We start from the raw sequence: 24,341 nt of genomic DNA on the forward strand, positions 1-24,341 counted from the left end.
GTGCATCCATTTAGATCAACCCAGCAATCACAAGAACCCTTATATACAAGTAGCTTTACCTATGTGACTCGTTAATAAGTAGGAAAGCTCACTCAGAGGGCATTCTCATGCAGAGAATTTGAAGAATGAGGCCTAGCTATATGCCAGCAAGACACGTTTCTAACAGTTCCTTATTGTAGACGAGGATTGTTTACATTATTTTTTTTTCATGCAGCCATCTTGTTGCAAAGTGAAAGATAATACCCTGGTGATATCTCACATAGAAGAAACAATGAAGCAGTTTCTGTTATATTTTACCCATTGAACTGTATAAGGGGGAAAAGAAAGTATAAAACAATAATTCAGCCTAGATTCCAGTCTAGATGCCCATTGAACCTTTCGTGAACTGCCCTGTCAGTACATTGTCCCAATAACAACTTCTGAACCTGTAGGTAAATATCAGCCAAATTTGAATGAAGAAGTTTCAAAATGCATTGTCTTCTCCTAAGATTAATGAAAAGAAATCACAGAATAAGACACAGAGGCTCAGGCTAGTGCTCTCAGTGAGGGATAGGCATTTACAACGCAGCTGCTGTGTATAGACCATTGCAGCAGCCATCTGGTCCATCAGCAACATGCATACACCTTGACATCTCATATCATTGTTTAGATATTGTAGTGCTGTAATAATTGGAGATGTGATAAGAAACTGATGTGACCGTGGCCTCACATTGGCAGTCTAAAGGAAACAGCTCACCCAACAACTTTGTTGTTTAGTTAACCTTCCTGTTCAACGAAATAAGTTAAGGTTACAGCCATTTGGTGCCAAATCCTCCAATTATGAAGAAGATGACATTCAATGCCAAATCAAGGCATAAGTGACGCAGAGATTTTATGCTGTCCATTTGCAAGTAATGAGCTTGGTTCATTCCATATGGCCGGTAAATGCCATTAGAATAAGTCACAAAATGAGCTAGTATCTTTGCTCACGCACAAACTGTTAAAGTATATTTTCCAAGTCAGAAAACAACCGATTAGTTGAATCACTATCCTGGGAGTCAGAAGACCTGATTTAACTCTCTTCTCCACCTTAGTCTTTTGGACTTACCATAGGCAAGCATTTAAAATATATCTGTGCTGCAGACAGCTGTGAAGCATCAAGATCTGCTAGTTAGCTTTTAATGAGCTAGCTTAGATGCAATCTGTAGCAGTACTCAGTTAACTTATCCTTGGCTTCATTTCCAGTTCATCCATTAATTTAATGTGTGACAGCTGGATTTCAGGGTGTTTCATGAAGTTCAGCAAGGATCAAATATAATCCAGCACACTGATCAATCACACAAAATAAATTTAGCATTAAATGACCCAATGGTCAGCTCAAGTTAGATGTTAATTGTCTGACCATAGGGACTCAATTGACTTTGTAAAGTAGGACAGATGGGCTCTGTAAGGCTGAAGATGAAGGGCAAAATAGCTAGCAAAGAGCCCTGAGAGGCCACATTTGGAACATGATTCATCTCACCTAACTTTAGAGTTCCCCAGCCCTAATTACCTTTGAAGTTGGTGGAGAGTTTAATGCATTTTGGAGAGTGATTCATCTACATTATTTGAGGCATCACCTTGGTGAGGTAAACTGTTTGGCAGAAAGACATCTAGCTGAGCTGGGAATCTAGAAGCAGACCTCTGTATTGGGCCAGGTGAATCCAACCTTGCTGTCTTTCCAGTAAGTGACCTTGTTCATTTAAAGATTGAAATAGTGTATCTGTACTACATCTTACAGATAAGAGAAGAAACACTCTTGCCTAACTCTGCCTCAGCTCCCTGCCATGCCTCCCTGTCATGTTCTGGGGATGAATACCTCAGGAAGCTGGAGAAAGACAAGGTGGAGATCAGACCTCTTATCAGACCAATAGGTGTAGCTGGGAAAATGACAGAAGCTTTCAATCCCTTCTTAAGGATATTAATATGCATGAGCGGTATGTTAACAGGAAGCCTTCCAGCATCTTAGATGAGATAGCTGAACTTTACTTCAGTGAAACAGCTGAGCTCAGAAGTCAGTCGTGAGAAAAACCTTATCAACATTTGCAGTTTTATTAGTAAGGATACCATCAAATGAAACCTATGAAATGTCATATTGTTAGGCTCAGCATAATCGATAGCAGAATTTTATAGCATTGGAAAGAAGGAGGGGTTTTAGCTGTACTTCGTGATCAGCGTGCCTGGTTTTATTAGCACTGATGTTTCAGCGTAAGAAAAAGCTTAAAGGCTTAACGGAGAATGCAATATGAGCAAAGAGCCACGAGAGGGAGCTGTTGGAAGCTGTAAAGCTGTCAGGTTTCTCCTCATTTAGCAGATTGTTACGTTTAAAAGGCAGTCAGCAAAAGATTGTTGATTTTTCAGAAGCTCACAGCATCTTGAAAATAGAAGTTTCTTCTGGGGGCGAACACACCTGAAAAGTTAGAAATTGCTAACCAACCAACCAACCAAAATCTGTGTGAAGCCAATTTAAAAAGTTCTGTCTATTAAAAATGAAATCTTTATTAGACGCCTATACTTTTAAGGTCAAATGTTTTAATTTCTGCTTCCTTTGTATTTATTTCAAATAGTAAAATACAATATGTAATATAGATACAATGCCATTTTGCTGCTGAATATGAACATTGGAGTGTACAAGAGGACAGACATGCTTAGATCATTTGGCTCAAGTCCCATGACAACAGCTCAGTTCTCCACTTGTCTCACTTGTAGAACATATTTCTCTGTACTGTTAGAGGCCTCCACTGGAAAAAAAGAAAACTCTGGATGTTTTACAGAGTTCAGCAGGAATTAAACACGTATTTGAACTCCCAGTCAGTCTTAAAAAATTAATGTAGCAGTAAATGGCGCAAGTCTTGTCAAATACATAGGGCTAAACGCGGCTATTATTATACAACCAGAGGGACTTGATTTACTTTGTAAAGCAGTTAAGGGAAGACAGAAACTTACAGTCTGTTCCTGGAAAAGAGTAATGTCTGTTTAAAAATAACTTCCTACCCAGAATAGCCTGTGTGTCTCACATAGTATCAGTTGTGGGGAAACAAACAAACAAAACCAACACCAAAACACTTAGGCATTTACAGAACTGCTTCTTTACAGAAAAATCAAACCCAAGTTTTAAAACAACAAAAGTTGACAGTTAGGAGTCCATATTTGCATTTAGGCATGTAAACACAGGATTTGCTTTTCAAACAGGCTGAACAGCACATCAAAATTCAGTTTCCCCTTGTTTTTATTCTTCATGGGCATATTAAGGCTATGAAGAGACCTGTGTTCCTGTGGACAAGTTTAAGGAGGTAGACAGTTTGGTTTTTTAATGCAGAGTACAGTTTAATATTACTTTTTTTTTTTTTTTTAATGTATATCTTGCTTCAGAGTGGATAGGCAAGGTTTCCTTTCAAGAATATTAATCAGAGCTGGAGTTTGTTCCTCTATCCATAAGCAAAATAGATCTGTATGAAAACTTCATTAACCTAAAGCACCTGCTCCAACAGGCATCCTGATAGAAAATTAGTATATTCTTGGATACTTACTGCACTTCAGTTTTGCTTTGAGTGGTATTTATAATACTCTCTTCTTTAAAGTGTACTCTCTGAAAATACCATTGAGTGATCTGGATCCATCTGTCAGTGAGAGCATCATACCTGTTCAGGCTGATAGCCTCAGCGTCCATCCCTCTCTCTGCCTCCTAGATGGATGGGATGCTGGTTCAGACATCTTCAAATACCTTCTAGTGCACCGTCTTCAAAGCAGTGCAGTCAGACAGAAGAGAGAGCAACAAGACTCTCCTTGCATAACTCACAAGGTCTTCAGACTTCCATGTTCACCCTTCACTTCAGAAATCAGCTTCTAGCAATGGACTAAAAAACTATGGTAGCTATTTTGTCTTCTGAGTATAGCACTACATCAAAACTACTGATCCATCATTTTTATTGCTATCTTGATTTAAATATATTAGAAAGCAACAACATGGTTTTTTTGGTTTACTCAATACCGCACTTAGTTATTGCTACTTCCAGGAAGTATCATGCCTTTCCTATGACATTTTCCCCTCTGCCTTGTTGTGAATGTGACCACCGAGGGATTTACAAAAAAAGTTTAATACGGACAGGTATGACAGCAGGAAAAGGAGCTGAGGCTGTGTTTATCTTTGTTTACTTCAGAACTATAGTGAGAAAGAGCTTTGAAAAACACCTGAAAGCACTCTGAAAGACAGCACTTGGGAGCCAGGGGCTATTACCTTTATACTTCAGTAGAATATCTTTGCTTTTATGTCACTGTTTCTAAAGACAAAAAAAACCCATCAATTCTGAATGCCTTTCTCAGGCAAAATTTTACTGAAACTAGAAAGTTGATATAAACAAGGAGTTCCAGACATGACAGCAAGAAACTTTTAACACTTGTATGGCAATTTCAAAACCTTTTGGTGAGAAAGGATGCTGAAGCAGTCTGTGGCAAAAAAAAATAGCTTCATTTCCACTCTCTTCAATGAGCTCGATATGCTCTAGGTGTTGTCGCAGTCAAGGGTGAGCATCAAACACCAGTTGCATCATTTACTTTGTTATGCAAGCAGGGTTCTTGCTTCCTTTCCAAATGTGGCTGAGCCAGTAACGTACTACCTTCACTGTTAAAACTACAGTCTTTTAATTATCCTATTTTTCTTTAAAAGGCCCTCAAAAAACAAAAAAAAAAAGAAAAAAACAAACCCACACAACTAAAACGAAAAAACAGAGCACAAAAACAAAACAAAAAAACACACAACTGAAAATATGCAAAGAAAAGGAGATAGGTCATTGGCTTTAAACTGAATTCCTCCACAAATTCTGCACTCCAGTTCATCTGTACTTAGCAGCAATAAGAGACAAATTAAACCAGATCCTAAGAACATCAAATGATGTCTACATTGGATGCTTGAGTATGCTTAGGTCTAATCAAATCCTACAGCTGTTTCAGCTGGTTTTCATGAGTGCAACCTAGCACACATAGGCCAGAAGACAGCTACTGTACTAAAACACCTCATTTAGACAGAAAAGGAAAACTATGGGTTATACTTATTAATATGATCAAAGCAAAACTATTTACCTTCCCTGTGGATATCTTGACGAATTTTTAAAGGATTTTTTTTTTTTTTAAAGTTCTGTTCACTGTACAAAGGTACTCTAAGACTTCTTAATTGTGTACAGGAAACACAGCTAGAGGCTCTCTTCTGTATAAGTGTCTGATTCCCAGATTTACTTTTTCTAATTTGGATTCCAGATCTGTGTCGTGCTTCACTTTTCCAGTAGTCCAAAAAAAAAAAAGTCTGTAGCTTTACACCATAGTAAACAGAAAAGCATTGACACATCCATCTTATATCCAGTTTATTTATACCATAGCAGTAAATACAGATAAGAGTTTTCAAATCTGGCATTGCTGGAGCTGGCAAGATACAGCTGGCTGACAGATCGACAGTACATTAGTAGTTCTGGAATTCCGTATGTGCTGGAAAGCTGAAGGGTGTCCATGAGCAGCCTTCAAGTTCAGCCTCATAGATATGGACAATACAGTTAAATACGCTACTCCCAATATGACAGAGAAGCATCTGCATAGAAATAAAGCAACACTGTGCCTGTCAACACTGAGAACTATATTCCAATATTTGTAGTCCTAAAACAAGTGAAATATACAGTATCTTTTCCTTTAAAAACGAAGTGATCTTCAGTTATCACTTTTTAAAATGTGTTTTAGTTTTATTTTAGAACAGTAATGCTAAGATTATATAAGTTTTTAATGCTATCTTATGGGGTGGACATTTGAAAATCAGTATTCTGCTGTGACTGATAAAGCAATCTTACTAGTTTCAATGCAGGTAAAATTTCAGAGCAGAGGTAGGCTTTATCTCAGAAACTTAGAAAGACTGAATCCCAGTTGACCTCTGGAAGGGGTAGGAGGCAGTAATTCATCTTCAGATCAGTTCTCTTTCCTTTCATAATTCCTGTATGAGCACAGTACTTTCAAACACAATGGGCTAAGCCCTTATTTAGTTAAGTCTACAGTAAGAGCGCTGCATGTCAATTGACAACATATTTAGACCTGTCTGATGTTTAATATTCACATCTGAAAAGTATAGCTAACATATTCCTTAGTGCTCTCTCCAGTGGCATTTCAATACCATAGCGATGACCAGTTGTAAAGACATTGGTCCTTAGGAAAAACACTGCAAGTTAAGAGCACACGTTTTACCAGCAGGCTGACCTTTAAATCCAGGCAGACATCCCAAAGAATTTGTGCTCTTTACCAGCCCATGTGCTTCTCAACCTTCCACTCCCATCTAAAATTGAACAGGCACATCCACCTTACAGGTAAGGAAACTTTGGTACAGCTCATGAAAACTGCTTCGTGAAAGGGATCAGCCCAAGATGTTATCCGAGCCTTACACCGGCCCTAGCTGTAAAATTATTTCACTGAACAATGACCTTGCCAAAACAGTCCAATGCTCACTGACTAACATTTCACCAACATTTCAGTTCCCAACCTCTTCAACCCTCTCTACTTTCTTTCATCAGTCTTAAAAAAAAAAGATACACTGAAACAGGAGACAATACTGCTTTGTTTATCTGTTTCCCTACTTCTGGTGCCTCTGCATTTGCAGCTTTGCAGGTAAACACCTTTTGTAGATTTGGTGTCTGGGCATTTAATTCATATGAATTTTAGCAGGTGTTAAGGCCCTTTATGCACATGAAGATCTCGGCCATCATTCCTTAAGTTAAATACAAATACATGATCACATACAGCAGCGGTATTTTGCTTTTCCTTAGTGCAAATCTTCTTGCACAAAAAACAACTACTTAGAATTCTGAAGGAAGATTTTGATCAGTAAGGCTGAGATCATTGGAAATAACTGTTTATATTTCAGTTGCACCTTGAAGCTCTATCCAAGATCATGTTGGTGTTGAATAAATGCAGAGTAAAACTCTCCTCTGAAAAACTTAGGAGATAAAAGATGAGACAAGCATCTTAGAGTGCAAGTGACATAGCCCTAACACAGTAAATCCGTAGCAGAATTCAAAATAGAACATCAGGTCTTTTATGTCTAGACCCAGTCCACTCGACCATACTGTCTCTCATCTCTGGTTTCTACTGTCTTATTCCTCCAGACAGTGACCTTTGGAGGAAACTGACTGAATCCCAAGATCTGCCTGCGCTCCATTATTTCAGCCTGTTCTTATCTCAAGACTAACCACCTTTTACACAGATTTCCTTCTCTTTCCAAACACGTTGTTGATTAACTTGGCCATTGACTTTGATCCACTTGGTCGTCTCTTTTCCTTCACTTTGAAATTTGAGGTGATATTCCTCAGGACTTTTGTAAACATTGCCATAACTTCCTGACAATGTTCTGCTGCAGACAGTTCACAGAATTGGCATTTGTTATCCATTGCCAGCTTCTGTCCTTCATCCCAGCCAACTTCCCTCATGTGGCATAAATCCTGTTTATTACCAACCAAAAATAAAGATGACTCGACCATTCTGAAATAAAAAAGGTTCAAATTAGAGAAAAGGTATGCTAAAACCCTGTGCTGTATGCTGTGCTATGCACATTGTGTATTACAAGTACATATGTTCAGGATAATACACATCACAACAAACCCAAAAGAAAAAACAACCCTGTAACATTGCCAGTTCTAGTTTTCCATTGGCTATAGTAAACGTCAAAGGATCTTCCAGATAAGCTATTCTCTATCATTAAGTTTTCACTGTGGTTCCTCTACCCAATGAATTCACATATTTTTCATTCACTGCAGTTTTCATACTCTGTACTGCTGAGTATGTTGACAACTCCTGGACTTCATGAAGAAGCAAGCAGATCATTATCTCCATTTGTAGGTAACAGAATAGAGTCAAAGAGATGCATCAGTGTCAGTGGCATAATTCAGAAGAAAACACAGGAATCCTAATTCCAAGCTTTTGCTAAAATTACTCCTTCCAGAGAAACCTTAAGAAAGAAAGGATAGCAATAAAACAGACAAAAAAAGTGTTTTTTTTTTACTCCACTTCTGATATAAGGAAAGGATTTCACTCTTCTTTATTTAGAAAGTACCTCAGCTGACTGAAGCAGGGATACACACCACTGCATGTACTTAGACTTATAATTCTGGTGGTTCTTTTTGAACATAAATAGTTTGTTTCTTACCATGTGGTCACTCATATGCACAAATACTGTTAGGGTCGCCGCTAAAGGCAGTTTAGGAGACATTCATGGTATTAGATTAATTTCTTGTGGGAAATGCTTTCTTCAATCCCCACCTTGGTGCATCTCCATTGGTAATAGAGTGGGGGAGTAAAAGCATAGACTGACTATGCCAGCTTTTTTCCCATTTACAGCAGAAGGTTTTATGGCAATTATTTAAACAGTAGTGCTGTAAGAAATAAGAACAAAAATCCCGATGTGCTTGGCTTTGGATACAGTGAAAATAGATTGCAATTTGATACACAGTTTACACTGAGCTACCTTATTGTTGCTATTGTGTTATGCCACCAGGATGCTGCTGGATTTTTATTGCTACTAGGACACCTACAGCTCACAGAAATGTTCTCAGCTTTTTCGTACGTTTGCAGAAGGAAAGAAAAACAATGCCACTTACTTTTTACAGGCTCCTATGTGAGACTCCCGGATTCTGTACAGCAATGCTTTCGCAAATGCAAATGATGCTCTGTCACTGATGTCATAAACAATGATAAATCCATCAGCCCAGTGGAGCTCATCTGTGAGGGAGAGCTTCCCCCGCTGCGGCTGCAAGAAGTTCCAGTTCACACACAATAAGAATGTTACTGTTGTCACTTGAAAGCATTTTCTTTGTCACTCTGAATGTGAGAATATTATATCTTTTACTGCAAAAGATGTTAATAGGTCTAGGTGCTGGCATTGAATTCAGGTGAGTCCTGCTCCAAAAGCATAATAAAGAACGATCACTACAGATGGCACTTTGGATCACTGACACATTAATTATGAAATATTTATGCATTGTTTAAGCAGTAAAATTGCAAAACCTGTACAGCCACTGCTTATGCTGAATATTCTGTAGAGCTGCAGGAGAGTGAAACATACAGTAGCCATCAGTGCATTTGTTCTGTTTCTGGTTATAGCTCTGTTTTGTATATTCCTAATACCCTGACTGTAGTAAGCTTAATTTTTAAAAAATTCTTCATTCCCACCCAGTTGTTCTGTTACTTCTTTGCATAGTTCAAGTTGGAAACAGTTTTTACCCATAGGATAAATTTCTACAGGGCTAGAAAAAAAAATTCTCCTTTCAAGCTCCAGTTGACTTTAATAAAATCAGTGGCAAAAGCCACCCAAGTGATAATGGGGTTACACCAATCCTTGAGTACCTTCAACCCAAGATAGTGTCACACTTTGATTTCTAGAAAGCAACAGCTGCAAACTGTCCCATTAAGCTAAAGAATGCAATTTCAAAACTATTTTAAATTAGCTTATCCTTGCAGATGATTTGGCAGCAGCTAGCAAGACCATGTGACCCAAAACAGGTAAAATATTAGAAGCTGTTTTGCATATTGTAATGTATAGCATCCAGCAACATCCCACCCTGGTTGCCTTGATTAGCTCAGCATCAAGGCAGCACTGTAGCCTCAAACAGTTGTACTGGGAAGGCTGTAACCCTGAGGGATGGTAACAGAATATTGGCAGTGAAAGAAGATGCATGAGAAAGAAAAGATTGAACAGGTTTCCAGAACTATTTGAATACTTCAGTATCTTTAATACAACAGCTTTTTTGACATTGTAGTGACTGTGCAGCAGGTTTAGGGTGAGGAAAGGTGACTGTGTGGGTCACAGCTGTTTCCCAGATGGATCACAGATTCATAGAACATCTCAAGTTGCAATGGACCAATAAAAATCATTGAGTCCAACTACCTGCTCCTCATAGGACTACCTAGAACTAAATCACATGACCAAGAGCATCATCTAAGAGCTCCCTGAACTCTGACAGATTGGTGCCAAGACCACTTTCCTGGGGAGTCTGTTCTAACGACCACCCACCCTCTCAGTGAAGAACCTTTTCCTAATGTCCAATCTGAACTTCCCTTGATGCAGCTTCATTCAATTTCCTTGTGTCCTATCACTGGTCACCAGAGAGATCAGCACATCTCCCTCTTTCTTGAGGAAGTTGTAGACTGTGATGAGGTCACCCCTCAGCCTTCTCCAAGCTGAACAAGTCAAGTGACTTCAGCCTCCCCTCATAAATCTTGCCTTCAAGGCCATTCACAATCTTGGTCACCATCCTATGGACACTAACAGTTTGATGTCCTTCTCATATCAAGCACCCAAAACTGCACACAATACTCAAGCTGGGGCCACACCAGTGCAGAGCAGAGAGGGAACAATCACGTCCCTCACTCAGCTGGCAATGCTGTGCTTGATGCACCACAGGACATGGTTGGCCCTTCTGGCTACCAGGGCACACTGCTGGCTCGTGTTCAACTTGCTGTCAACCCAAACCATCAAGATCTTTTTCCATAGAGCTGCTCTCCAGCCTCTCATCCCCCGATTTGTACATATAACCAGGATTACTCCAACCATATTGAGAACATGGCACTTGCTCTTGGTAAATTTTGTATGGCTAGACAGCTCAGCTATCTAGTCTATCTAGATCACTCTATAAGGCCTCTCTACCCTCAAGGGAGTTGACAGCTCCTGCTAGTTTAGTACCATTGTCAAACTTACCTAATGTACATTAGATTCTTGTGTCCAGATCATTTATAAAAACTAGCCCTAAAATTGAGCCGTGGCAAACTACACTAGTGACTGGCTGCCAGCGTGATGTAACCCCATTTATAACAACTCTTTGTGCCTGACCAGTTAACCAATTTTTCACTCAATGTATTAGGGACTTGTCTAGCTATGTGGTGGACATTTTATCCAGAAGAACACCATGAGAGACAGTATCAAAAGCCTGGTTAAAATCCAAAAAAACCCACATCTGCTGGCTTCCCTTAGTCAACGATATGGGTGGTATTATCATAGAAATTAAGTTAGTTAAGCAGGACTTTCCCTCATGAACCTGTGATGTAGAGACTGAGCTTTTCAGAACAGGGATTCAGATACTAGAGGAAAGCCTCAGAGAGCAGCAAGATTTCAGAAAGCAGAAACAAAAATGAGGACTCTTCCTTCCCCAGTTTTGCCTCCTCTTGGAACCTGCTTTTCTTCCCCAGCTCCCATGGGATACAGGACATCCATACCCCATCCTTCTCTTTCTAGAATCACCAGTTCTATCAGACAAAAAGCAATACCACCCTTACTCCCTGCCTACTCCTCTGAAGGCACTAAACAGAAGCCAGGAAGAGAACAGCAGAAGGCAGCAAACAGCTAAAGTTAGGCCTTGCTCCGAGGGAAGAACTGGGACAAGAGAGCTTAATGTACGCAGGCAGGAGGAGTTGCCCTTAATACAGCTGACATCTGGTCTCCTTAAAAGCAAAAAGGTGTCCAAACTGTAGCAACCAAAAGTCTCTACCCATAACACAGTCTAATTTGCTTTATCCTAGCTGGCTGCTACTCCCATGTTTCAACCATCTTCATAAAGAGTTGTTCAAGTGGCACAGGATGGAACATACCAGTAAGTGGAAGCTATAGGTCAGCTTAGGAGGTAGGTGGAAACAAGCCCACAGAACAGTAGGTTCTAACAGATTGTATGGCAAGGGAGGAGTCTACAGAAAAGTGTAACGTGGTACACCAGCTGTTTTAAGGATGCCCATTACACTGGAATAAGCAATGCTGTTGCTTGTCTCTAGGAAGGCAGATTTGTTTGGTGATTCATTTTATGTGTTCACTGGGTTAAGTCTTTAAGTCCTTGAATTTAAGTCTGGGTCAGGCTTTCAGTGCTTTGGCTTTATCATTAGAATTCATCATCCTAGTTGGTAAGAGGCAAGATCACTCCTCAAAAGGGAACCTTGTGAGCTAATGTGATCAGCCAGACAGACCCACCCAGGTCTGCATGTGTTACACAGTACCAAAGTTTCTCTATTCTTGCAATAGCAGGAAATAAATAAATACAAAAAACTTTATTTCTAAGAGGTTTATTGTGATCAAAGTTCAGCTGTCAACAGATAGAAGCCTATATGTTATGGCTTTTCTCAGATCTGTTCTATTGAACCCAAACATCCAGGCCTGTCTACTTTGACCATTTCTGCAGACATTTAATAAACTGCTTGATTTATAAACTAAATTTCATCCATTTAGGGTATTTCAGAAAACCACATATAATCCTATATCTTTATTTACCTATACAGTGCAGAAGTGGGAATAGTTATTTCTGTCAATAATAGTCAAAAAAAGCAAAAGCATTTACAGAAAATTTAGGCAATGAAGGGCTTCTTCCATGAAACAGGGAAGTACTCGGCAGTTCTGAGCCACAGCAACTATAAAACTTCAGTCTTTTAAAATTACAGCAAGCACAAATTCCAAGGAGAGAAAGTTTGTAACCCCCAGACCCTTTTTACCATTACAGAGGCAGAATGAAGAACAGCCTTTCTTTTCCCCCTCAAATTCTTACCTGTGAACAAGGGTCATAAATTTCCAAGTGTATCTGCCTCCCATCCAGGCACAAGTGCTTAGTGTAGATGCATTCTAAAAGATACATGGCATCCAAAGAAAACAAGCATTAGTGCCTGAGATAGTGGAAAAACAATAAAAAGGCAGCAAAGGTAAGATTTTATAATATTGAGGGGACATTGAGTTCCTTGAGTATTGTTTGGTTCTTCAGAGGTTTGGGGGCATTTGTTTGTTTGGGGGTTGGAGGGGATGTTTGGGGTTTTTTTTTGTTTTCTTGAGGGTTTGGGAGTTTTTTTTGTGTTTGGTGATTTGTGTGTTGGGGTTTTTGGTGGTTTGGTTTTTTGTTGTTGTTGATTTTCCTCCTCCTTTCATTTTGTTTTTGGTTTTGTTGTTTTGGTTTGGGTTTTCTTTTCCCTCATTCTGCAACACATGAGCTGCCCAGTCCCTTGGGTTGACCAACACCATTTCACATCAAAGTGTTTGTGTGATTAATACTTTTAGATCTCAGTTTTTCTCTTCCAAAATGAAGGCAAAGGGGATGCACAATGCTCAGAATCAGCAAAATAGTGATGCCAACTCAGCTTGATACCAAAGCTTAGGATTACAAAAGTGGTAAACCAGCTTATGTGTAAGTTCCAATTCTGCACAGAAGTAATTATTTGGTAATAATGTTTACCATGAAATCTGGTTATTTGAGAATTCTCATATTAGCTAGCATTAGACTAATAGTATTTACAGGATCATATTCTTAAACTAGATCCTAAAATATTCCTGTAGCATCAGTTCTCAGATTTAGGAATCTCCACCAGCACTAGCAAACCTGGGAACTCTACTGCAGACAGACCATCCCTATTTATTTAAGCAGAAGGTTGTTCTATGCAAGTGTAACCAACTTGTGTTCATGGCACTGGTCACAAACAGGCTGCCTACAGTATAAATCCTCAGAGTTACTGAACTAGAAAGACAAGAACTGGTGTTGGCACTACTGAAAATACACTTTGAACTGTGTAATGAGGGCATAGATAAGGTCTATGATCTCTGAACTCAGCATCTTCAGCAGCATACTCATCTTAAGCATTCTCTATGCACGTCTTAAGAGTTCACCTGATGAACTATCAGTCCCAAGGATATAAAATCTGCAGCTCCTTGGTGGTTTCCATAATTAAACAAATTTTAATTAAACTTTGATTCCACTAACAGTGGGATGATCTGCAGTTTATTACTCCTATTCCAGCTTTCCTCCCCCTTCCTCCTCTCTAGAAATAAGGCTGAACTTATCTTCTGACAAACATCTGTTAAAGCATTTTGATGGTTTAACATGCCTTTTCTGAGACCTGCAGTATCAGAAGTTCAAAACAAGGAAACCTGTTTTTTAGTTGTAGGTGGCCTGGAACACACACAGAGCACAGAGAGCGCTGCATAACTTAGATGTGACAGCTTAGACCTAGATAAGCCATCTGGGGCATGAACTGTCTTTTCAGTCTCTGTATAGCAATAAGTATTGGTAGAGCATTTATGTTACTCTACTTTCAGAGTAAGTTCATTTGGACATACTCAATGCAATTCAGCTTAGTACTACTTTTTTTTTTTCTTAATGGTTTCTGAAAAGCTACTCTGATTTCCATAAAATGAATGTGTTTTGAAAGAGTCCTTCACTTTGGCAGGGAAAGAGAGGTAGGTTGCAATCTCCTTTCCTTATTAAGTGTTGGGACTTCCCATGCGCCATCAGCTGGAGCAGCACACTTCTGAAGGTGTTTGTATGTCAGTTATAAAGTGCCTCTACCCAGGACGTGAAAGTTCAAGTCCTGTTTTGCCATCTCCCAAGCTCTTAGAAGTGTCTTAAGAATCAGCATATTTGTTCTGGCATGAATGAGAAATTCTATCCCCAAGAGCAGCAAGGCTTTCCGCAAAGCTATCAAACCAGTGCATTCCTGCAAAAGCGGGGGGGGGGGGGGGGGGGGGGGCTTCGTATTGGCCTTTGATTAAGCAGTAGTGCCTGATAATCTGTTTCATCTCTCCTCTAGAGCTGAGAAGGGGATATTCAATAGAACTTGGGGTTTGGTTGGTGTTTTTTTGTTGTGTGTGGTTTTGTTTGTGTTTTTTTTTTTTTTTTCCTTGGGGGGGGTGGGTTTTTTTTTCTTTACTCTCATTCTTATCTCCTGATTGAGCTTCCTATAACCTACCCGTGCTTCACACATGCAGCCCGGTTATCTTTCCTTCCTAAGTCCCTTCACAGCCGCTTGGCGACGAGCACTTCGCCAGTTCGGGGCCTGGTAGCGTTACTGGAGTTTTCCGTGATCTCCCCGCAGATACCCGGCTTGCCTTTCCCCGTCCTCAAAGCTTATATTGAATCTGGAACTCTCGCCAATAAGCAAGCCAAAACTTCAATCTTTCCGAAAAGTTCTGCGAAAACTGCGTTCCTACCCAATTTCTTGTTCAAGTAAACGTGCGAAGCATCGCATCTGGCATTCCCCGGGGAACCCGCACCGCACAGCCCCCTCCCACCCGCGGGGGTCCCGCTCCCAGCGTCCCCTCCCCCGCGCTCACCGGCGTTGGACGCGTACTCTCCGATGAACCGCCGGGTCAGAAACCGCACGGCCAGCGCTGCGGGAGGGAAGGAGACGCTCGGTTTAGTGGGGTCTCGCCGCCCGTCCCATCCCCTAAATCTCAGATAAAACCCGGCCGGGGGCTACGGGGGACTTCCCTCCCCGCCTTACCCGACTTGCCGGCTCCGCTGCCGCCCAGCACGGCCAACTTCACCTCGGTCATGCCGCCACCAGGCCGCGCCCCCCCGCCTCCATTTCTTTATAGCCGCCGGGGCCGGCGCAGCCCCTCCGGCGACACCGCCCCGCAGCCCGCCCCTCCGCGATCCCGGCGCCTTTCCCCGCCCCGCCGGCGAGGCCGGTAGGTGCAGCTCGCCGTGGGGGGTCGGTCGTTTGTTTTCTTCTTCTTTGACAGGCGACCCCGCCGCCTCCCTCCCCGCCCGCCTTCCTCCTCCGACCCCCCTCCGACCCCCCTGCCTCGTCCGCCACGGAGCAAACTTTCCTCGGGCGGCCTTCCTGCCTCCCTGTGCTCCCTTCGACTTCTCCTCCTCTTCCCATCGCTGCCTCCCCCTCCCCTCGCTCCCAGCCCCGGGCCCGGCAGTCCGCAAAGCGGTTAGAAACTAGGGGGAAAACGGGAAAAAACAGAGTGGGGAGGGAAGAAGAGAGAAGGAAAAGACATTCTCCAACTGTAGGGGAGGGGTGTGTGTGTTTATTTTTGCCGTAAGTTTGTTTGCGGGCTGTCACCCTTTCATGCCACGAGCGTAAAAGTGAAGAAACCACAGTGATTTTTCTGTTGTTGTTATTATTATTTTAAATGCTTCTGAGATAACTTGCTAAAAATAAGTGTTTTGTGCTTGCCCGGTGTTCTCTGCCCCAGATTTCAAAACTCTCATCACTCACTAAACCTCTAGTCTTGCAAAAAAACTTCAGTGAGTGTTCCCTTTTACGTGTATGAATGTTTCTATTCAAATTAACTTTAAGGTTGTGTAGTGGCTGGTTCATAGCTGAAGCTTACAACACTACTCTGAAGCAGGAAAATATGACAGATGTGGAAGGTGAGGCACAAAGGGCCAACCCCACAGAAAGAGACACCCTGTGTCTTCTGTATGACTGATTTCATTATGAGGCTCCTCAAGTGCTCTCCAGTGGCTATTAAGCTTTGAAAGGGCATAAAATAGTTGCATAGGTTTAGTTAGTCCACTGATGAATAGGAGACTGCTCTAGCATCCAAGTTACACTTGTATACTTATGCTATTCATGATTACTTTATTGAGCTTATATAACTTGAATGTATTTATTATATTTTTACTCTCTTCTGATTAAACTGTTGTGCATTTTATAAATGCTTCAATAAAGCACTGCTTCTGTATGCTTGCTAGTGGGTATTACAGACACAACACATTTATATGAGCTCAAAACCAGAAGTAGATAAGGTATTTGAACACAGGTTTGTTACAGTTGAAGGGAAGACTTAGTGGAGGAAAATCTAAGAATAGACACACAGACAAAATATGGCTCCAAAGTCCCTGACTTTGCTAATGGCTGGAGGTGTGTTCAGGGGAGGCTGCTATTTGCTCCATGGGTTTTTTTTTCGTAGTTTTCTGCTATTGCTCCCTCACAAGACGAACATTACTGTCTAAAAAGAACTTTAGTCTGACCCTTATTTTAACCTTATTTTTTGAAATAGCAGGATGCCAAGATCACTAGGCTAGAGTCAATATTAGTATGACTGGTATAACTTAGTATTTTACCTTTTCATATATATTGAAACCACCGCAACAGGGAAGTCTGAAACTGCTTGTCCACGTGCACCCATTATCAAGGCTGTGACTTTTGCAAAAGATTTAAATGTTTCTGTTGTTCCTTTTAAGGTGTAAGGTTTGAACCTGGTTTTCTCACAGCGTGGGAATGTACTTTGGTTTCTCCTGAAGTACATGTGGACTATCACTATGTCATGGAAAGGCCAATTAACACAGTTTTAACCCCTGAAAATGGTCAATGATACAGGAGAACAGAGGTTAACTCCTGAGAAGGAGTGTGCTCGAGATGCACTCCTCAGGATGACTTTTTCTCTTCCATGGTATTTTTTTAGTCTTTGCTTATTCATTGCAATATTAGCTTAGTATAGGCCTGTCACTCATTCCTGGCCCTGTGGCATGGTGAGCCAGCACAGCTCTTTGTGCAGGTGTGTTGTGAAACTGAGCAGGGAAACAATCACATTGTTTCAGCTCCATAAATTCTGTGATGTAGTCATGCTGGAGGTATCCCAGTAACTGAGGAAAGACTCTGGTCTGTTTCAGACACTCTTGCAGCCAAAGGAGTGCAAATGAAATCAGAAAGTGAGGGACTTCACTGTACAGGAAGCGTAGGCATCAATACTACAGCTGTGTTCAAAATAAAATTCTGCAATACTGAATGTTGTACTTGGGATGTAAAGTGTCCAAACTCTTATTTTATACCCTTGGCAAAGTTAAAAATGGAATGTAGCTTTCCTGTTCTGCTCGGACTTAACTACGTGAACGCTTTTCTTACCTATACAGCAGAAGCAATAACCAAATTAGATCGTTGCCTGTGTTAAATAATATACTACATGGAACTTCTTTTTCTTTTAGTAATACAAAAAAGTTTCAGAAAAAGACTTAGACAGTTTGTTGTGTATATTATGTATGCATATTCCTTAAAGCGTTATGAAAATTAAGTTTAATTGCGGATTAAACAACATGGATGTTTCTTTTCTGAAAGACTGACTTTCTCCATCACTTCCTAGAACTAAATGGAACTAAGAAAATTTATAATGGAAGGAATTCCTGAAAATCTACTCTAAACTAGTTAATTTCCATCTTATTTATAAACTTTTCTATCCATTTGTGTTTTACAATTGTGCATACAGAGATACTTTTTTAATTCCTTCACAAATGGAGGGGAAATCTCAAATTTCTTTTACATGAACGCCCACACAAAACTCAACTGCAGAAGTTGCTCACCCATCTAAACAATGCCGTTTTTGACATTTCAAGTTGCAGTGAATGCCTTTGTTGATCAGCTTATTGAAATATTTTGAATAACAGTAAGCTTGAAGGAAAATATCATCTCTTACAAGAAATGTTGCAAAGTCAGTGTACAGTCTTTATGAACTATTTGCATAGATTTGGCCTTTTATGTAAAAGCTTGTGCTTGTGGTTGAAAAGTGTGGCAGGTGTAGTAGTAACACATCTTTAAATTGCCTCAGCCACATGCTTTCTTTCAGTGTGACTGTCCTTACCTGCAACTTGTACAACTGTCTGTTTCAGTTCCTTCTAGTACCCTGTACTAACACTGTGTTGGCCATCCCTCTATACTGGAATGATTTTGATTTCATTACCCAGGGGTGTAAATGTCTGTACAAGGGCACAGAAAACAGTTCACCTCTCTAGTGAGCAGAAGCTTGTGTGTTAGTTTCAGGTCTGGTCATCAAACAGGAGTCAACTCTGTGCTGCTCAAGTTAGAAGTGAGTAAACTTGTTTAACATGTGGAAAGCTCTGCTATGAAAATAGTAGGCTTCCAACAGATGTAGTGGAAGTAAATTATTAACTAGATAAATGACTTTTGCAGTTAACATGATGGAGGATTGATTTTGAACTGTTTAAGCTATAAGTTCTCGTAAGTCTGCAGATCACTGGTCAGGTGAGGTCACTTTGCATTGCATTCCCATTTCTGTAGATTAGGACTTTTATGGCTTGATGCCAGACCTCGGGGAGGCAAAGCTGATGTGGAGCAAATTAACATTAGAAAAACATTTGCTTTCCTTTTTAGCTCTTCTCATGCAGCTCATCTGCTAGAAATAAGGTGAAATTGGGAGTATATGACAGTCTGTACTCTGTATATGACCATAATGCTTTGATCCAGAAAGCACAGTTAGAAACCACTGGCTGAAGCAGGTGCCAGTTGTTTGCCCTCTATGGCACAGGATTTCTGAAGCTTGGTGAGATTTTTGCATCTTTGCAGAATTAGTTCTTTTTTGGCTTATGCAGTAATGTTTCCCAGAGAAGATCTGTCTTTTGAAGTCCACTTTTCACCAAATCTTCAGGTAGAGCACTGTAAATTTTATATCTGCTACTCTAACTGCTTCCATGGCACGTGAACTGGCCAAGTAGAGTTTTAAAACAGTGATAAAACAATCAAAACGAGAATAACAGCATTTTCAGCTAAATGTGATGTTTTCATCATCTATAGACTTGAATACATTGCTCAGTGGGATAATCAAAAGTATTTATTAATGACAGAAAGAAGACATACAGCACAATCCCACTTTGTGTTCTCTTTGCATGGTGTACTGGAAAAGAAGAAAACTGCTGCTGTTCCCTGGAAAATGGTGAACTGCTCTTGGAGGCAAGTTGTTATATTCAGAGATTGAAATTTACCTCACTGGCTGTGAGAAAGTGGGGATTTTAGCAGAAATTACAAATTTGATCTATGACAAAGTATCACAGTATCACAGTATCACAGTATGTTTGGGATTGGAAGGGACCTCAAAAGATCATCTAGTCCAATCCCCCTGCTGGAGCAGGAACGCCTAGGTGAGGTCGCACAGGAACATGTCCAGGCGGGTTTTGAATGTCTCCAGAGAAGGAGACTCCACAACCTCCCTGGGCAGCCTGTTCCAGTGCTTTGGCACCCTCACTGAGAAGAAGTTTTTTCTCAAATTTAAGCGGAACCTCTTGTGTTCCAGCTTGATCCCATTACCCCTTGTTCTATCATTGTTGGCCACCGAGAAGAGCCTGGCTCCATCCTCATGGCACTCACCCTTTAGTACTCAAGAAAAGTCACATTGGATGTGAAAGCCAAAACTTCATAGGCCCTTACACACTTCTCACAGACTCTGAACGTACATATCCACCATGGTGCCACAAAGGATTTCGCAGTCTCGTGATGTGCCTCCTGTGTGACAGCCCTTAGCAGTAAGGACAGTACAACAGGGTTAGTTCTGTTACAGCTGTTGTTCCCTCGCACCCAGCCACAGCAGCGCCCGCAGGTGGGTGAACACTTGCAGGACTCTGGTTCCAAATTTTGGGTACCACATAGTCTAGTGAGAACAGCTTACAGTCAGTGTTGTGGGAATGAAATCTGAGGCATCTAGATCTAAACGTTTGTAGCATGTATCATCTATTGTTGATGTAGATACTTGTCTTCGCAGCATGAAAAGTATGCTCAGAATCTTTTGAAATCTGAGTTGTGTGACTCTTTTGTAAACTGTGTACTTTGGGTTGTGAAAGTCCCACACCAATGTTACCTTACTGCAAGATGAACTGTCAAGTTGATTTTCAGTTTCTTACTTTAAGTAATTAAGTCCATAAACCATCTATTTGTTTAACATCTGTTCTACACAAACGTTGAGACACGGATTATGTTTTGAATGTGTAACTATGAAGGGACTAGCAAAAGATAAAGGCTGTAACTTTCACCATAATGCAAATATTACAGCATAAAAATAGCCGTATCATACCATTTGGACAGCCATAAAAAATCCTGCTTTAAAAAATCCTTCTTGAATATTTAAGATATTAATGACAAGAGGCAAGGGATTTTTAAAATATTATATATCTCCCTCATATGTAGTTATTGTAAATTCTAATTTTAGACAGAATTCTACTCAGCTTGAGTCTCATATAAGAGACTTTTTCCAGAGAACACAAATCTTTTTCTATGTAGTTAAACATTCAACTTAATTCAAATTCAGTAAAATCTGAGTTGCAAGCCTAAATGCTTGCAGAAGGTGCTTGTACTCAGATCCCAATCTAAAGATTACACTATTTTGTTTTTAGTGCATAGGGGAACGTTATCTCAATTTATGCAGTTCTATTTGTAAGAAAAATACAAAACACAACTTTAACTATGGTCTGTACTAGAATTTCATTTCTGTAATTTACATTAACAACTTAAACACAGCATATAAAGGAAGTTATTAATAATCTCAGAAGAAGTAAAACAAAACAAAACAAAACAAACTGTTTCTGTTACAGAATTGACCATAAAGCAGTATTGTTTGTTGAAATAATTCAGTGTTGAAGATTTCCCACCTCCCCTCACCCCCCCTTTTGGCACTGGGAGAAAAATGGTTACTTTCCAGATGTGTTTTGCGAGACTTTTAAGATAAGACAGGGAATATCATCCTAGAGTAATTAAATAATGTTGTCATTGAGGTTTATTTGTTTAATATTTTTAAAAAACCCAAGCTCAAGTCCCTATCCTGAATCAGAATAAGGATTTTAAATTCTATCTCCTACATACCAGGCGACTGCAGTGGTCTTAGGATATGAAAACAGTTTTTATTCTCTGTCACTGATCCATTTATACAAGAAGTGGAAAAAAAAAAAAAGGCAATTGTGAAAAATATTGTAAGGAGCCCTCACATTCTGGGCAACAATAACCTTTGCCGGAAGGTTATTTGATGCATTTATTGTTTTCCCCTCACTTAAATTTTCATTTCTGATTTGAAAAGAATTTTGACTAAAGAAAATTGTCCTTTTTAAACCATTTCTGGTGGTTAATGTCCTAATGCTCTGATTGAGATTCTAAAATAATTGCCAGCGATTGCACTTAAGAGATTACAGTAAAAGAGAAGCATTCAATTTTTGTTGTTTGTATGGAGAAACTCTGAAACAATATTCAACAATGAAAAACTTCATTCAAATTCTCATTCATAGTCAAAATCTATCTTGTTCTTCCTAATGAGTCTGGACCTCAGTGTCAGAAGGCTTATTAAAAAAAAATCAGGGTGCTCACTGTTGATTTTCAAAGGGCAATTCCACTGACAGACTTTGGAGTGTTCTGGCTAGAATAATGTACAAGATTAGCATCATGCGTCTTCATTATTTCTATTATTCTGCCTGTTTGGATGTTTATATGTTAAAAGAAAATAGTGAGCCATCAAAAAAATCACATTCAGAATAATATGTAGTGAAAAAAAATACCATTTCCATCAATTGGAGAAAAAAGAATCATGAGCTTGCATCCTAGGAGCACTTAAGAATTGACTACTTTTAGGAAAAAAAGAAAGTCACTACTTTGTTTAACTACTGTCCTTTATTTAATTCCTTATGAAAAAAAAAAAAAAAAGATTTTTTTTGTAATGTGAAGAGGATTGGGCATATTAGAAAGGCAACCCAACCTGTGTTTATGTTACTTTTCCCACAATCTAGAAACAAGTGTTCCATATAAAAAATTGCAGAAATTGCAACTGGTCTATTTTCCCCAAAATACGTGAAAGAAGTAAGGCCGCAGAAACAGATGACACAAGCATAGCATTAGATTACAAATTTTCAATGACAATGAAGTAGGAAAAACAGCCTGTAATGAACAGTGCACTTTGAAATAGATTGGAGACCCAGTCACTATTAAAGCTTGGGTCTGAAAATGACACCTAGCCTACTTCTACTGTGACGACAGGTGGTTTTAAGTAGTCATTGATGCTTGTTCAGTCTACATCGTGATGAAAGTCCTCCTGAGAGTTCTTAAAGAAGTTACAGGGAGATTAACTAGTGTTTGAATTTGCAGCTTTTTAATCAGTTTGCAATAAAGGGCCGACACATATGTTCTTATCTCGAGTAAACATGTGGGTTTTGTTGATCTGTAATGGAGGTAAGGTCTTTCTGCGTGGTGCTTAACATGTTATCTTACCCTCTGCTTGATGTCTTTCAAGTTTAATGTCATCTCTGTCAATAATCAGGAGAGACTTGGGGTTGTTTGAGGTGGCTTCCATCAACATCCTTGGTGGTATTTAAAAGACACATACATGTGGTGCTTAGAGACATGGTTTAATGGTGGACTTGGCAGTGCTCGATTAATGCTTGGACTCGGTGATCTTAAAGGTTTTTTCCAACTGAAATGATTCTGTGATTTTAGAGATGAAGAAAGACTCCAGCTGAGCATGCTTCTTCTCATCTGCAATTCTCCCAACTCTCCAAATCACATCTCCTTCATTTTTTTATTGTAGATATGTTCTGCAAAATCTGTATGTTTGAACAGTATATATGAGGCAGAGGATGGATGTTTTTCCCCAGTGAGGCTTACCTCTCTATAAATCCATGTCTTGAATCATTATGGAATATGAGAAAGAGGAACACAGTTTCTTTTTAAAGGTTTTATGTTTTCATATTAAGTATTTAATATATTTTTAATGCTTGCTTGTGTTTTATGTGTTATAATTTTTGACTATGAGTTATATAGCACCTCATACTAGTATCTTTTAGATGGGGGTTTTATTAGATCAAAACATAAATAAGCAATTACCAAATACCTGTTTTCTGCTAGATTAGTACTGTGACATTCAGAGTGCTTTTAAGCTTAAGTTATGTCCAACATGTATTGAAGGAATAAATTAGAAAACTAAAATAGTCAGCGTTCATAACTTCTTGTTCTATGGGAGATGTTCAGTCTCCAAATACAATGTGCTATACGCATCAGAATCTAACCATTGCAGGAAACTACAGAGCTGTTTCCTTCTCTGTGTTTGCTGTAGTCTGGATTCAGGAAGACACTGGAGGAGATTAAGTGTTCATCTTAAACTGACAGAAGATGTTTTGCAGACAACTATCTCTCTATTTCTTCCTGTGGATTCTCTTGACTTCTGTAATATTAAATCTTATAGTCTTGTGGCCCCATGATTATCAGCTTGCTGATCTGATATAAATATACATTTCAAAAAATGTTATTGCATTTGGGTTTTTCTTTGATCAATTAAATGACCTGACTCAACACTGGGTCACAAGCAGTAGTATAAAGAAGGATGTGCGAGTATGAAGCCATGAAAAGGAGGGAGAGCATGCCTGCTACTTTCAGATGCAGCCTGCATTTGAAACAGCTCAAGCAGCATTGGACAAATATTAGCTAAACAAGTCCCTATCTTCTTTGAAAGATCATGGAGATTGGTTATACTTTGACTGGAAAAAGGTAAATCTTGCACCTATCTTCAAGGAAAACACACAGAAAGGACAATCCAAGGAGCTGTAGGTCAGTCAATCTCACTTTGGTTCTTGGGAAAATACTTGGAAGTTGTTTCTGGGCACATGAAAGAGAGAAAGGTGATTGAGAACAGTCAGCATGGATATCAAAGGTACCATGATTTACGAAAGGAAATTCACGTTTCACCAGCCTGGCTGCCTTCTATTACAAAATGCTTATATGTGAATAAGGGGAGAGCAGTTGATGTCATTACCTCAATTCTAGCAAGGTCTCCACTCCTGTCTCCCACAGCACTCTTC

General features: G+C 39.8%; 2 protein-coding genes across 8 annotated transcripts in view; one reads left to right on the top strand and one right to left on the bottom strand.

The window, feature by feature from the left end:
- Positions 1 to 5,358: 5,358 nt before the first annotated feature.
- Positions 5,359 to 15,427, bottom strand: RERGL (RERG like). The gene is made up of 5 exons (XM_065030496.1): positions 15,277 to 15,427; positions 15,107 to 15,163; positions 12,561 to 12,634; positions 8,640 to 8,788; positions 5,359 to 7,524 (listed from the first exon to the last, which is right to left on the bottom strand). The coding sequence occupies exons 1-5, from the start codon at positions 15,326 to 15,328 to the stop codon at positions 7,242 to 7,244; spliced, it is 615 nt and encodes a 204-aa protein (XP_064886568.1). The 5' UTR covers positions 15,329 to 15,427; the 3' UTR covers positions 5,359 to 7,241.
- The window catches only part of PIK3C2G (phosphatidylinositol-4-phosphate 3-kinase catalytic subunit type 2 gamma), a 354,168-nt gene continuing 345,241 nt past the window's right edge, over positions 15,415 to 24,341 (top strand). For 5 of the 7 annotated variants that reach the window (XM_065030418.1, XM_065030425.1, XM_065030409.1 and 2 more), the window contains exon 1: positions 15,416 to 15,463. The gene's annotated coding sequence lies outside the window, so the exon portion shown is untranslated. Of the gene's footprint in view, positions 15,464 to 24,341 lie in introns of all 7 variants that reach the window. The other 2 variants (XM_065030454.1, XM_065030423.1) reach the window with 2 other exon arrangements.

Source organism: Columba livia, chromosome 1, assembly GCF_036013475.1.
Source record: "Columba livia isolate bColLiv1 breed racing homer chromosome 1, bColLiv1.pat.W.v2, whole genome shotgun sequence".
Classification (NCBI taxonomy): Eukaryota; Metazoa; Chordata; class Aves; order Columbiformes; family Columbidae; genus Columba; species Columba livia.

Coding starts and splice junctions, on each gene's coding strand:
- RERGL (XM_065030496.1), bottom strand. CDS start 15,328: ATGACCGAGGTGAAGTTGGCCGTGCTGGGCGGCAGCGGAGCCGGCAAG. Junction 12,635..15,106: donor AGAGTACGCGTCCAACGCCG/GTGAGCGCGGGG, acceptor TGTATCTTTTAG/AATGCATCTACACTAAGCAC. Junction 8,789..12,560: donor TTTATGACCCTTGTTCACAG/GTAAGAATTTGA, acceptor AACTTCTTGCAG/CCGCAGCGGGGGAAGCTCTC.